The sequence below is a fragment of the Cucurbita moschata genome, unplaced genomic scaffold, assembly GCF_002738365.1.
Source record: "Cucurbita moschata cultivar Rifu unplaced genomic scaffold, Cmos_1.0 Cmo_Scf00012, whole genome shotgun sequence".
Lineage (NCBI taxonomy): Eukaryota > Viridiplantae > Streptophyta > Magnoliopsida > Cucurbitales > Cucurbitaceae > Cucurbita > Cucurbita moschata.
In genome coordinates this window covers 3,714,920-3,725,903 of record NW_019268528.1, presented here as the reverse complement: position 1 = coordinate 3,725,903, position 10,984 = coordinate 3,714,920, and the positions used below count along the sequence as shown (strand labels likewise).

The following is a 10,984-nucleotide window of genomic DNA, read 5'->3' as shown; positions in this document are numbered from 1 at the left end:
AAGAAACCAACCAAATACAAAAGTGAAACATTATAATCCAAATGAGAATTTAATTTAAATCCTTATTCGGAAATAGAAAAGTTTCATTTCTTCGTGTCAGTGGCATCTTTGACAGCATCAACTGCACCTTGCGCTTTGGCTTGCATCTGTTGTCCTGCCTCTTGTATTGATTCCTTGGTTGATTGGGCTGCATCACTTGCCTTGTCCATCAAATTACTCGCCTTCTCCTACATAGTCACATCCATAAATACATTACCCATTACTCCTTAATCTTATATTTAGTCGTATGATTATGAGTCATGAATCATTTTAAAAAATAGAGGCAAAGTGAACCTGTGCTTGCCCTTTAGCTTCTCCAATTTGGTAGCTCAGACTTTGAGAGCTGTCTGCCATTTACTTTTGCAGATGAATTCAAAAAGCACACAAAGAGTTGGAAACCTGAAAGGATTTTGGTGAATAAATTTGTATTTGTTGATTACGAACACTCCCTGTTGTGATTTTATAGAGTAGTTTGATCCAAACATTGCTGGACACGTATAAAGGTTGCATGCCACATGAAAGTTTAGGGTTTGAGAGGAGGAGGTAACACTTGTCATGGTGTGGTTGGAGCTGTTCTACTTATGGGCCAATTGACTAGGTTTTGGAGCTGAGAATGTTTCTTGTTTAATATGTTGTATTTGTATTTGAATATAAACACTTCTATATATGATGTATTGAAACTCTTTTCGCATTGATATTTTTTCCTTAAATGTGACTCTAAATTTGACCAACATAAACCTTCATCCTTTATTGTTATTATAATAATTGATAAGTGTTTACCTTTCTAACGCACATATTCAAAATATTGTATGTGTGCGACTGTGTGCATGATTTACTATACAATAACTCTAGATGATTGAATGTGTATGAGCATTATTTTGGCTAGACAATGACTTAGAATGAAACACCTACAATTACTTGAGACCGTTAGAATTGTGAGAGACGATAAGAGGGTGTAGGCCTAGTGCTTTCAACCGAACCAGACTTGAGGAGTCGAAACTGAGAAACCTAAAGACATGAACCCATGTCAACACCACCAAACTGCCTTAGAGACCTAGAAGACCATTACAACAACCCTAGTAGACAAAGGTAGTATGTAGGCCGATAGTAGCTGGTACAGTATCTTTGGAGCTTCCACTTTCCTTTCCACTCTAGTATGGTATAATCGAGCTAGGCGTGAGATTTGTTAGAGATGTGTGACATGATATTTTGCTATATTACCTTGCATGGTGGATCTGTCTCGTGGGTGGGCATTGATCATGCAGGTAGTCAGCAAAGGTAGCACGTACAAAGGGGTAGCTCCCCCCAACCTTGGGTGATTACAGGGCTTGTGGGACAGGTTTGCCAGCTAACCTTCTAGAGATGACGAGCAGACCAACACTCATTATGTGGTCCTCACCTGATAGAGATTTTTTTTTTTTTTTTTGAGGTAATGCCTCAACATCATATACTATTACTTTTGCATAGGCTAAAATAGCTACCCAAGTTTATGAACAATAAGAGACCTTGACTTGGAGCCTAAAGTAAAGTCCATGGTTTGGTGCTCGATTAGTGCCTTGTTCATGGCGAGAAGGGAAATTTGCCGCTTCCACTTCATTCGTTAGTGTGTTAACAAAAAAATTTCTTAACAAAAATTTGATCTTTTAGTAATCTCAGAAGCAGCGAACTATGACCTTATCTTCCTGTGAAGTCGAGTTCATGGTAGCAACTGTGGGGTCGTGCCAAGCATTGTGGCTGAAAAATTTGTTGAGCGAAGGGATTAGAAGTGAACTAAAGCTAGTAACTTTCTATGTCGACAACAAATCTGCGATTGCACAGATGAAGAATCCGGTATTTCATGGACGCAGCAAAACGCAGACACTCGCTTCTACTTCATCTATGAGTGTGTTGAGAAGAGAAAAATCTTTGTGGAGTTTGTATGCACTCGAGAGCAACGTACGAATATTCTAACTAAGGCCCTAATAAAAGTTACGTTTGCAGATGTCGATTTCTACTGTGCTTTTTAAATGTTCATGACGATTACATCCGATCACAAAATTGCAAAGATCATCCCACCCTTAAATTTTTTGCAGATGTCTTGAATGAAATCATTTGCCGCTTTCATCTTTGGATCTCAAATATTGGGCACTGCAAAGGAAATAAGAAGAGTGATTGTTAGGTTTAGACTGAAGAATGCCTAAATCAGAAATATAGACAATTGGAGTTTTGGATGATATTATTGAGTAAGCAAGAAATATAAACAATTGGAGTAAGCGATAATATTATTGTGTATTGAACTTAGTTTTTATAGGCTTACAAATAACCATCAAAATAGAAACTAACCACACAAATTAGTTAAACTAAATAGCAAAACATACTCTAACTTATTCTTGTAACAATTTCTCCCTTCAACTTATTGACAGTTCTTTGTCAAGAATTAATTGAAGTCAGAAAACTCTGCATACCAAGTTTTTCAAGCAATTTTTGAAATGCTTCTAATTTGAGAGGCTTTATCAACAAATCAGCAACTTGATTTCGAGTATCACAAAATAATAAATTAACGGTTCCTTCTTTTGTCAGAACTCTAAGAAAGTGAAATCTTACTCTTATGTATTTGGAACGCCCATGTAGAATTGGATTTTTGGATAGCTTAATAGTTGAAGTATTATCATACATTAGCTTTGTTCCTTCTATTTGAGAGCAACCAATCTCTTTGAGTATTCTCCTCATCCAAACAGCTTGACATGCATAAGCATTAGTAACTTTCAAGTACCTTAACCTTTTTAACTGTTACAAAATTGTAACGCAAAAAAAAAAAAAAAAAGTTAGAGAGAAATCAGAGAGGAGTCAGCTGGGAAGATTAACGGACCACCGCCGGAATCCATCTCCAGACGAGATCGTACAAGGATTGAGAGGCTAGCAAGGCCGACGCTCCGTCAAAACCTAAGAACATTTCGCGAGGTAAGGTTTCTGAACGACATTGCTCAGATCTGAGTTTTCCCCTATGTGAATCGATCCTAAAATGCTGAAATCTTCACCTAGGAACAACTCACGCACGGTCTGTGAAGAAGTTTGGCCGAGACCTCAACCCAAAGGCGGAGATCCAAGAGTCATTCGAGAACGGTGAGCGAATTTCTGATGTTCTTAAATCATCCGATAGTCAAGAAAAAATTACAAAAAAAATACTAGGACGTAGCCTGTAACACGATCTAGAACTTTGCCGAAGGAATCATATCGATCCGATCTATGGATTGAAAGATATGAAAATCGGAAAAAAAAATAGACTGGGTTTCGGTTCTCAGAGGATAGAGAAGAAAGAAGAAAGAGAAAAAAAAAAAAGCGGTCGGCGAGCGGCGGAGGGCGGCGACAGGCGCCGGACACGCGTCGACCATCTGCTGGAGCAACGCAGCTCCAGCGAGGCGTCGACACGTGTCGCCTGCAAGCTAGGCCAAACCGCAACGCAAGCCGAGCCGACCGGGCCGGCCTACCCGCGACTACGCGGAAGCGAGCGCGTGTGCAGCCTGCCACTGGCGCCTTCCCGCGCACGTGGCTACGCACTCCCAGCGCACGTGGAACAGCTAATTTGGCCCGGTTGTTTTCTGTTTGCCCGATTTTTGTTCCCGTTCCACTTCTAATACTGTTTTTACGTGAATAGAGACCTAATTTAAAGAAATCAATATTTTTGGACACCTCATGGGCAAAGAAACGCTAGCAAAAGGGCACGCGTCAACCAGGTAAGTCACCACCCGGTATTTAGGAAGAAATACTTGTAGGATTCGCTCGGATTGCATGCATGCTAGTAGTTCTGCTTCAAATTATCTCTCCATGTAAATTATTAGTCAGATTAACTGTTGTGATTGTATTGGGTAAATTACATGAGTGTTGCTGTATGCTTTAAGCTTCCGCTGTATGTGTGCACGCGTTAATTTATGTTAGAATTGTGTATGCCGGGTTTCGGGTGCTTGATGGACGAATTCGCCCCATTGAGCGCGAACTTCGTGCTCTGGGTGCTTGATGGAGGTCATCGCCCCGTTGAGCCGGTATGCCTAGTTTGCATGAATTACATACTATGATGTTAGAAGAAGATTGCATGTACCTTTGTTAATTGCTAGGGCTCATTTCTATGATAAGATTAGGGAATTACTGTTAGGAGCGATATGCCGCTCTAGTCGGACTTAATTTTTTCCTAGAAACTTAGCGGTTTACAACGGCAAGAAGGTACCCTAGAGCGTTCATAGATTGCTAGCGTGTGAACGGTATCTATAGCTTCGTGGGAGGACCAAGGGGTCCCTGATCTGTCCTTACTGCTCTTAGCCATTTCGCATGGGAAATGTGTCCCCACGTCGTACAGCCCATTAGCTGCATGGGAACGGGTTGGGTCGCGCCTCCCATAGGGGGACTAAATGGGCTTAGGGGTACTCAGCACACCCCTAGGCTAGGTACCATGTAGTCCCAGATAGCCATGTAGAGGTAGCACCTCATAGAGAGATACCGACCATATTAGCTTGGCATAAAGAACCTCTAGGCGTTTAATGAAAGAACGAAGAACCAGTGAAACCCAAGGGGCAAGCCCCAAGGGACCAAGATTAGAACCAGATGTCCTAGAACCGAAATAGGAAACCGTGGCAACCTGTTAAATTAAGATGCAAAGAGAACCTACAAGTAGGTTGCTTACTGAGTATAATTTTTATACTCATCCTTGCTATGTTTTCTTTTTTTTGTTCAGGAGCGCGAGGCGTCGGTCAAGAGTGGGCGTGATCAAACGGGAAGTGTCACAGAGGAATGGGTTGTCCCGGGGCGTCAGTCCAGTCTTAGTCTTTATTTTTATATTTGCATTCTTTTGAAATTTATTTTCCAAACGGTCTTGTGTTCTGTGTTTGTCGTTCGAAAAAAAACTTTATTGAAATTTGATGATTTTCTTTATTTCATATTTAAATCCCTTTGTGCATTTGTGTCGTGTCGTTAGTCACGATCCGTAGTAAAATATTGGGCTGTGACAAATTTGGTATCAGAGTAGTGGGCTGTGACAAATTTGGTATCAGAGCAGCCAGGTTATAGGTCCTATAAACATTTAAGATAGAGAGTCGTGTCCTCTGTGACTTCGCTCGTCAATCACATGCCGCTCACGACCAGACGTTCTCACGCGACGGAAACATAGAGACAAAGGTTAAGTTAGTATTTATAGAGTATACCATGACCGACTATGGCATTATATCGCACATTACCTAGGAGATGTGTTATGAATGAATTGTGACCTAGTTCCTTTTTCAATTGTGGTAGATAATGACACCAAAGAGACGCGAACCGTATGTAGGGCCAGGACCCAGAAGGGGAAGAAGAGAGGAAGTTCAGGACACGTCGGTTCCAACACCTAAAGAGGAACAACCTGAATTTCAGGAGGAGGTTGGGGATATGCCCCAAACTAGCGAGGGGACAGTACCACAGCCATCAAGATCAAAAAGACGCCGAATGAAGGCCAAGGCCCGAAGGCTGCTTGATACACCCCCTACTACTCCCTTCTCTAAGGAGGCCCCATCGGGTCCAACCCCGTGTACAGCAGTCCCGCTAAACCAGCCATTAGCCATGCCCTCAGATGAGATGTTTCAGACGTTCATGATGACGTCGATGGAAAATCAGGCTCTGACGAACCATATGATTCAAACCATGATGTCTAATCAGTCAACAGGGCAAGGGGGCAAGGATTCAGGGACTATGACTGTGGAGTCCCGCTACTTAAGAGATTTCCAGAAGCATAAACCGCCTTCCTTTAACGGAGGCAAGGTGGATCCCATTGCCGCTGAGAACTGGCTAGAGGCCATAGAAACGGCCTTCCATTTTATGAACTGCCCACCAAAGTATGAAGTCCATTGTGGGACATATATGCTGAAAGGAGAAGCGCACTTCTGGTGGAAAAGTGCTCAGAAAACCATTGTACCACAAGGAGAGTTTATTACATGGTGTCAGTTTAAAGATGCATATCTCCACAAATACTACCCAATCACTGCCAGAGTGAAAATGCAGGCAGCGTTCCTCGCATTGAAACAGGGAGACAGATCAGTGGAGGATTATGACTTGGAGTTCAATACGCTGGCAAGGTTTTCTTCGGCCTATGTTAGTTCCGAGGAGTTGAAGGGCGAACGATTTATCGCTGGCCTGAGGGAAGAGCTAAGGAAAAATGTGGCATCCCAGTCATCCTTTGTCTATACGAAAGCCCTTCAAGTGGCGACCCTGCTCGACTCACCCCGTACCGACAAGCTACAGTTGGGAATAGCACAATCATCCCACATTACAGCCCAGGGAAAGGGGACATACCCTAGCCACCTCAAAACTGGCAGACCACCCTGTGGCCGCACTGATAGGCGAAGGAGAGCCCCGGTACGGAACATGACCTTGTGTCCTAATTGTCGGCGTCCTCACACGGGGGAATGCAGAGCAGGAACAGGCGCCTTCTACAGATGCGGTCAGGTAGAGCACTTTGCAGTGGATTGCCCTCAAAGAAACGATCAGCGTGTCAACCTGCCTGCAGTACAGCATCAGAGGGGCCAAGCTGGCCAACATCAGCAAGGGCGAGCTGTAGCCCATGCAACAATAGCAAGGCAAGCTGACCATCCTGACGCAGTTGTCACAGGTACGCTACCCGTATTTGGTCATCTTGCATTAGTGTTGTTTGATTCGGGTTCGACACATTCATTCATATCTGAAGAGTTTGTAGAGCTAGCACATCTAGAGAGAACTTTTAAAGATTACCCTATCAGTGTCTACTCCTGCTCACGAGCTGTTGCTAGCTACCCATAGGGTTAAGGGAGGTGGAGTAACAATATCAGGGTGTGTCATCGAAGCTACATTGATAGTGTTAAGCATGCAAGACTTCGATGTCATCTTGAGTATGGATTGGCTAGGCGAGAATCGCGCTTTGATAGATTGCGAGACTCGAATAGTGACTCTCAGGCTCCCGTCAGGGGACAACTTTAACTACAAGGGAGCCACTTCCAAAGGTGTCCCAAGCGTCATAACATCGCTAAGGGCCAAGAAGTTGATTCGTAGTGGCGCAAGTGCATTTCTAGCCAACGTGACCTTAGATAATAGTAACAAACAAAGAACCTCATCGGTACACATCGTCGGGGAGTTCGTAGATGTCTTTCTGGAGGATCTTCCAGGTTTGCCCCCAGCTAGGGAAGTCGATTTCTGGATCGATTTAGAACCAGGAACGGTGCCGATCTCCAAGGCACCTTACAGGATGGCACCTGCAGAACTCAGGGAATTGAAGGAACAGTTACAGGAGTTGTTGGATAAGGGTTTCATCCGATCTAGTGTATCACCCTGGGGAGCCCCTGTTCTGTTTGTCAAGAAGAAGGACGAGTCCATGCGGTTGTGTATTGATTACAGGGAATTAAACAAGGTCACTATAAAGAATAAGTACCCTCTCCCGAGAATTGACGACCTGTTTGATCAGCTACAGGGAGCAACAGTTTTCTCCAAAATTGACCTAAGGTCGGGGTATCATCAGTTGAGGGTCAGAGAAGGGGATATACCCAAGATAGCCTTCAAAAGTTGTTATGGGCATTACGAGTTTCTCGTTATGTTCTTTGGCCTTACCAATGCACCAGCCGTTTTCATGGAACTAATGAACAGGGTGTTTAAGGAATTCTTAGACATCTTTGTCATAGTGTTCATCAACGACATTCTGGTATACTCTAAGTCAGAGGTAGATCATGAAATACACCTCAGAAAAGTCTTGACAATATTGAGAGCCCAGCAGTTGTATGCCAAGTTCTCTAAGTGTGAGTTTTGGTTGTCTGAAGTTGCATTTCTGGGTCACGTGGTGTCAAACAAGGGGATTACAGTGGACCCAGCTAAGATAGAAGCAGTGATAAGGTGGCCGCAGCCGACCACAGTCACAGAGGTGAGGAGTTTTCTTGGGCTAGCTGGTTATTACAGAAGGTTTGTTCAGGATTGTTGGGATCGCACAACAACACACACACTCGATCTAGATGAACACAAAGAAAAGGATAGAGAAAAATGCAAGGAGAACTCTGGCTAAAATGATTTTTTTATTTGATGATTTCAGGTATGTACAACAAGAGAGAGTACAGAGAATAGAAAGTACATCTTCAAAGCTTTACTGGACGGGATATATATATGGTTCAGTCTACTAAATATAGCTTTATCAGATTTAACCATCTACTATATATAGCTATTTACCATATATAGCTTTACCGGATATAGCTTTACCATATATGGCTTTACCAAATATAGTTTTTCCGAATATAGCCGTTGACCAAGCTATAAATACAGAGAGCAGACTCCATAACTCAACAATTTTCCCACTTGGAGACTGATCCTACACCATATCAATTAGGGCTTTGCATAACCTTAGTTTTCCAACATCAACACATTTTGTCAACATGTCTGTTGGATTCTTTGCACCCTCTATCTTCTCCAAACACATATCGCCTTCTTCCACTAACCTGCGAGTGAAATGGTACCGTCTTCTAATGTGTTTTGTCCTTGAATGATAGACTGGGTTTTTCACCAACTGTATGACACTCTGACTATCTGTATGAAGGATCTTCTTGCACTGCTTCTGGCCTAATTCTTCTAGATAGTCTGTCATCCATATCATCTCCTTTCCAGCTTCAGCTATAGCCACGTACTCAGCTTCAGTATATGAAAGAGCAACGCATTTCTGAAGCTTGAACATCCAACTCACTACTGTTCCATCTATAGTGTAGATATACCCAGATGTGCTCTTCCTGGAGTCTACATCTTCACTCAGATCAGCATCCACAAAACCTTGCAGAACTACTTTGCCATTGCCATAACAAAGTGTAGTATTGGATGTACTACTCAGATATCTCAGAAGCCACTTCACAGCTTCCCAATGTTCCTTCCCTGGATTTGCCATGTACTTGCTAACAACTCCCACTGCATGTGTTATGTCAGGTCTAGTGCAGACCATAGTGTACATCAAACTCCCAACTGCAGAAGCGTACGGAACTGATGCCATGTGCTCACGTTCCTCAACTGTCTTGGGAGATTGCCCCTTTGACAATTTAATATGATTTGCCAAGGGGGTAGTCCTGGGTTTAGCGTTATTCATCTTGAATTTGGACAACACCTTCTCAATGTACTGTTCTTGGGATAGATTTAATGTGCCAGCAGATCTATCTCGAGAAATCCTCATCCCAAGGATCTGCTTTGCTGCACCTAAATCTTTCATCTCAAATACTGAAGACAAGATTGCCTTAAGGTGGTTTATCTCCCTCATACTTGATCCAGCAATTAGTATATCATCCACATACAGAAGTAGAAACACATAAGAATCAGTGTATTTCTTGAGGTAGCAACACTGATCCTTTTCACTTCTGTGGAAACCACTCTTGCTCATGAAGGAGTCAAACTTCTTGAACAATTGTCTCGGTGCTTGTTTCAGTCCATACAAGCTCTTATTGAGCTTACACACCATGTGCTCCTTGCCTGGAGCTGCAAACCCTTCGGGTTGTTGCATATAGATCTCCTCATCTAGATCTCCATGTAAAAAAGTCGTTTTTACATCCATTTGCTCGAGGTGCAAATTCTCCAATGCAACAATACTCAGCAGAATTCGGATAGTAATTAATTTCACAACTGGAGAAAAGATCTCAGCATAATCAATGCCTTTTCTTTGTGAATATCCTTTAACTACTAACCGGGCCTTAAACCTCCTTCTGCCATCTGGTTCAACCTTGATTTTGAACACCCATTTGTTCAACAGAGCTCTCTTTCCTGTAGGCAACTCAGTCAGCACCCACGTATTATTCCTTTCAAGTGAGCTCATCTCATCATCCATGGCTTGCTCCCACTTGGTTGAATCTTCCACTTGTAGGGCCTCATCAAAGAACTCTGGTTCTCCTTCGTCAGTCAGCAGCAGATAATGTAATGAGGTTGAATATCTATCTGGTGCTCTGGTAGTTCTGGATGATCTTCTCAACACCCAGATAATGTAATGAGGTTGAATATCTATCTGGTGCTCTGGTAGTTCTGGATGATCTTCTCAACACCTGCTCAGGTTAATGAGGTTGAATATCTATCTGGTGCTCTGGTAGTTCTGGATGATCTTCTCAACACCTGCTCAGGTGCTAGAGGTTGAATATCTATCTGGTGCTCTGGTAGTTCTGGATGATCTTCTCAACACCTGCTCAGGTGCTACTTGCTCCACGTCTGGTTCTTCAGCAATAGGATCAGGAGTTTCTTTTGCTTCTGTTGTACTATCACTGCGTGAATTTTCTTGCCACTCAAGTTCAACTCCCACTTGCTTCGTAGTCTTAGAGTTTATCTTCTCTCTATCCTTGTACATGACATTTTCATCAAAGGTCACATCACAGTGTCTTAGGATCTTCATATTTTTCTCATCCCAAAACCTATACCCGAACATGTCAGAGCCATAGCCTATGAAGTAGCATTTCACAGCCTTAGCATCAAGCTTATCTCTCTTCTCTGGATCAACATGAACATATGCAGTACAGCCAAAGGTTCTCAAGTGAGAGTACTTGAGTTCTTTTCCTGTCCATACTTCTTCGGGCAATTTGAACTTCAAGGGTACTGACGGCCCTCTATTAATCAAATATGCTGCTGTGTTCACAGCATCAGCCCAGAATGTCTTTGGCAATCCAGAATGAATCCTCATGCTTCTTCCTCGCTCATTCAATGTTCTGTTCATCCTTTCTACAATACCATTTTGTCTTGCCTTACCGGGAATTGTTCTTATTAATCTAATTCCCTCAGCTGCACAAAATGTTATAAACTCTGATTTGTTGTACTCTCCTCCATTGTCAGACCTCAGGCATTTGATCTTCAAGCCGGTCTGATTTTCAACTTCAGCTTTCCACTTCTTGAAGGTGGTAAACACATCTGACTTGTGTTTCAGAAAGTAAACCCATACCTTCCTGCTGAAGTCATCGATGAAGGTGACGTAGTACCTTGATCC

General features: G+C 42.8%; 1 protein-coding gene and 1 long non-coding RNA gene across 2 annotated transcripts; one reads left to right on the top strand and one right to left on the bottom strand.

Annotated features, from left to right (window-relative positions):
- LOC111450693 (stress-induced protein KIN2-like) lies at positions 1-393 on the bottom strand. The gene is made up of 2 exons (XM_023090934.1): positions 334-393; positions 1-227 (listed from the first exon to the last, which is right to left on the bottom strand). Exons 1-2 carry the CDS (start codon positions 391-393, stop codon positions 84-86), a joined length of 204 nt encoding a protein of 67 aa, XP_022946702.1. The 3' UTR covers positions 1-83.
- A 2,529-nt stretch (positions 394-2,922) lies between these two features.
- Positions 2,923-3,715, top strand: LOC111450773. Its single transcript, XR_002711877.1, has 3 exons — positions 2,923-2,979; positions 3,061-3,141; positions 3,674-3,715. It is a non-coding gene; the product is annotated as an uncharacterized LOC111450773 (long non-coding RNA).
- Positions 3,716-10,984: the final 7,269 nt, after the last annotated feature.